Below are 2,937 nucleotides of genomic sequence, written 5' to 3'. Positions count from 1 at the left end.
CTGCGGCAGAGCCGGCGCGGACAGCCCAGCGCGCCCCTCCCGAGTCCGTCTTCTCAGTCACTAAGCGCTCCGGCCTCGGGCTGGCTCACAGCTGCTGAGGCACATGAGCGCCTAGAAGTTCCTAACCCAGTGAGACCCCCCACTTCGTCCGGCCAGCCCCCCAGGCCCCACCTGTGAAGTGGAGAATCTCCGTCCACTGCTTGCAGATGTAGATCTGGACGTCGGTGCCCCCCAGGGCCAGGTAGGTCCCGCTCTGGTCAAAGATCAGGGACTTCACCTGCCAGAGCCAGGACAGAGGTCACACGAGGGCAAGGGGATCGGGCCACCGGGAGAGAGCGAGGCTGTTCAGATGTTCTGGTGAGTAACTGACAGATGGGGAGGCAAGCGAGATGGAGGGCGGGGGGCATACCTCAAAGTTGTTATCCAGCTGCAGCGTCTTGAAGTTCTTCAGCTTGCGCAGGTCCCAGAGCTTGACGGAGGAGTCGTCGGCCGCCGTGGCCAGGTAGTAGCCATTCTCGGAGAAGGCGATGCTGGTGATGGGGCCCGAGTGGCCAGGGAAGTTGGCCACATTGGTGCGCTCCTGCATGGGGGTGGGGGAGGCAGTAGAAGGTCACCACTGGTCAGGAACGGAGCTCGCCGAACCCTCCCTCTGAGACGTCCTGTCTCTCGGGGAAGGACAGCAGCAGGAAGAGCAGGGGTGGGGCCAGCCCAGGGCCCCCGACTACCCCTCACGGCACACACAGCCCTCTCCCCTCTCGGGACCCCAGGCCGGACGCCACAGGCACACGAGCATCACGGGCTCTGGCTGCGGCGGGTGGAGGCTGTGGGTTCTACCTTCAGGTCCCAGATCTTGATCTGAGAGTCCATGGTTCCTGTCCCAAAGATGAGTCCATCGGGGTGGAACTGCGCACAGGTGAGAGCTGGGGGAAGGGAGGGCATGGTCAGAGCCCGGGGGGACAAGCCCGGCAGAAGGTGCCCCCAGTGCCTGGCACTCAGTGCGTTTTTATAAGAACACGTGAGCAAATGAAACATAAAGATAAACGACAGACAGCAAATGAAGGGACACCACTCACCGCAGCCGGAGGTCTCATCCGTCACCTTGGTGAGCACGCGCCCCGTCTGGATGTCAGAGAAGGCCCAGTACTGAAACACACCAGGCAGGAGTGAGAAAGGGGGTGCCCTCCGGGGAGCAGGGACCCCGTCCGGCAAGCCCTGGTGAAGCCAGCCCCACGGGCAGAGGAAACGCTCTCCATGCTGGGAGCGGCCGGGTGTGTGTGTGCGTAGCTGTCCCTCCTCCCACGATGCTCGGGGCCCTCGGGGCCGCACCTGGTCATCCGAGGAGCTCAGGAGATAGTCGCCAGTGGCGTGGAGGCTGAGGCCCGTCACAGAGCTCTCGTGGGCCCGCACCACCTGCACACAGGAGGAGCTCGGGACCGACCAGATCCTGATGGTGGCGTCTGGGGAAGCAGAGAACACCAGCTCCTAAGAGGACAGAGAGGCGGACACTCAGGGAGAGAAGAGGTGCACCCAACGACCTCAGAGGCTGGGGATGGCCACCCCCGCACGGCTTCTCCTTCGGCCCTGCCTCCCAGGGCCACCGGGTAAACACTAAGATGCTAAATCAAGCAGCATTCGGCCTTGGAGGCCCTGCCACCTAGTGGTGAGCGGAGAACTGCAGCAGATGCAGCATCCCAGGACCAGAGAAGCTGGCCGGGAGATGGGGCCGCATTGCTGAGGCCCAGTACTGAAGGGGCCAGTGCCTCCAGGAGGGGCCAGTGCCTCCAGGCGGATGGCAGGTGGCAGGTGGCGGCCTCAGCACTGGCCCCGAAGGGCTGCAAGGCATGTCCAGCGCATCTAAGGCTCCTAGGAAAGTCTGGGTAGGGAGGGAACTTCTGTAGCATCGCCAATCAACCACTGTGGTTAGAACATTAAAAACGAAGGTAAAACCAACCACCATCTTTTGTCAACGTGATTTCATAAGAGAAATATTAGCTCCAGTAAGAAAGGAGGGCTTTCACTCGGAGAAATTTATTTTTAGGAAAGATTCTCCACGGTATTCTTCTGTTTCTAACTTCCTGAAGGAATAGGCAAAGGCTGGCTGAGCCCCGACTGTCTCAGCGCCAGACCCACCGTTCGAGGCCTGAGCAGCCACACCCACGACGCCAGGGCTCTGCCAGGACTGCCTCTCCCGTGGCCCTCGGCTCATCTATCCTGCCCCACCCGCTGTGACAGGCACCACGTCCCCCCCGACCCCGCCCCCCCCGCCCGAGGACCAGGGGTACCGACTGCCTCGGATCCTCGAGCCCAGGTTCCGTTGGGCTTTGTTTCCTGCGGTTTGTATTGTAAACACAGGGGGCCTTGGTCCTTCTCCTAATAACACTACGTAATGAAGAGGCTTTTGCTGTCTGGTCTGAGGGCCGCCTTGCGGGCCCCACAGAGTAAAGGGGAACAGATGACTCCAAGCAGAGCCCCTAACTGTCCACTCGGGAGAGCAGAGCGCTTCCTCAGGAGGCAGCAGGGGCGGGGCTGGTTCTGGGGCTCAGAGATGAGGGGGCAGGAGCGCACTACCTGGGAGGGGCAGGGGCTGAGAGATGGGGGGGAGCCCACCTGGGAGGGGTGGAACACCACGCTGGTGACCTTCTTGGCGTGGCCCTTGAGGGTGGCCAGGATCTGCTCGGAGCTCTTGTCGAAGACGACGACGTTCTTGTCCGCCCCGCCTGGAAGGACGCGCGTGAGGTCCCAGAGTCGAGCCCTTCCAGCTCCCTTTGCCCTGAGGCCCACGCACAGGACAGACAAGCACCCCCCGTCCCGCCGCACCCCGCGGGCCAGGCCAGGCCAGGCCAGTTCTCACCAGTGAGGATCTTGTTGGTGTCGGCAGGGCAGAGGTCCAGGGCGAGGATCCCGGGGATGCTGGCGCTGTGCAGGCCCTGTCACAGC

The 2,937-nt window shown here is 62.6% G+C and overlaps 1 protein-coding gene across 1 annotated transcript in view; it reads right to left on the bottom strand.

The window, feature by feature from the left end:
- Nucleotides 1-2,937, bottom strand: part of PRPF19 (pre-mRNA processing factor 19) — a 9,183-nt gene that overhangs the window by 1,368 nt on the left and 4,878 nt on the right. Inside the window, exons 9-15 of the mRNA XM_005865641.2 lie at nucleotides 2,852-2,927; nucleotides 2,608-2,717; nucleotides 1,327-1,482; nucleotides 1,074-1,143; nucleotides 835-920; nucleotides 410-580; nucleotides 172-277 (exon numbers count right to left, since the gene is read on the bottom strand). Of these exons, the coding sequence (XP_005865703.1) occupies nucleotides 172-277; nucleotides 410-580; nucleotides 835-920; nucleotides 1,074-1,143; nucleotides 1,327-1,482; nucleotides 2,608-2,717; nucleotides 2,852-2,927 (775 nt within the window). The remainder of the gene's footprint in view (nucleotides 1-171; nucleotides 278-409; nucleotides 581-834; nucleotides 921-1,073; nucleotides 1,144-1,326; nucleotides 1,483-2,607; nucleotides 2,718-2,851; nucleotides 2,928-2,937) is intronic.

Source organism: Myotis brandtii, unplaced genomic scaffold, assembly GCF_000412655.1.
Source record: "Myotis brandtii unplaced genomic scaffold, ASM41265v1 scaffold2089, whole genome shotgun sequence".
Lineage (NCBI taxonomy): Eukaryota > Metazoa > Chordata > Mammalia > Chiroptera > Vespertilionidae > Myotis > Myotis brandtii.
This window is presented reverse-complemented; position numbering and strand designations above follow the sequence as displayed.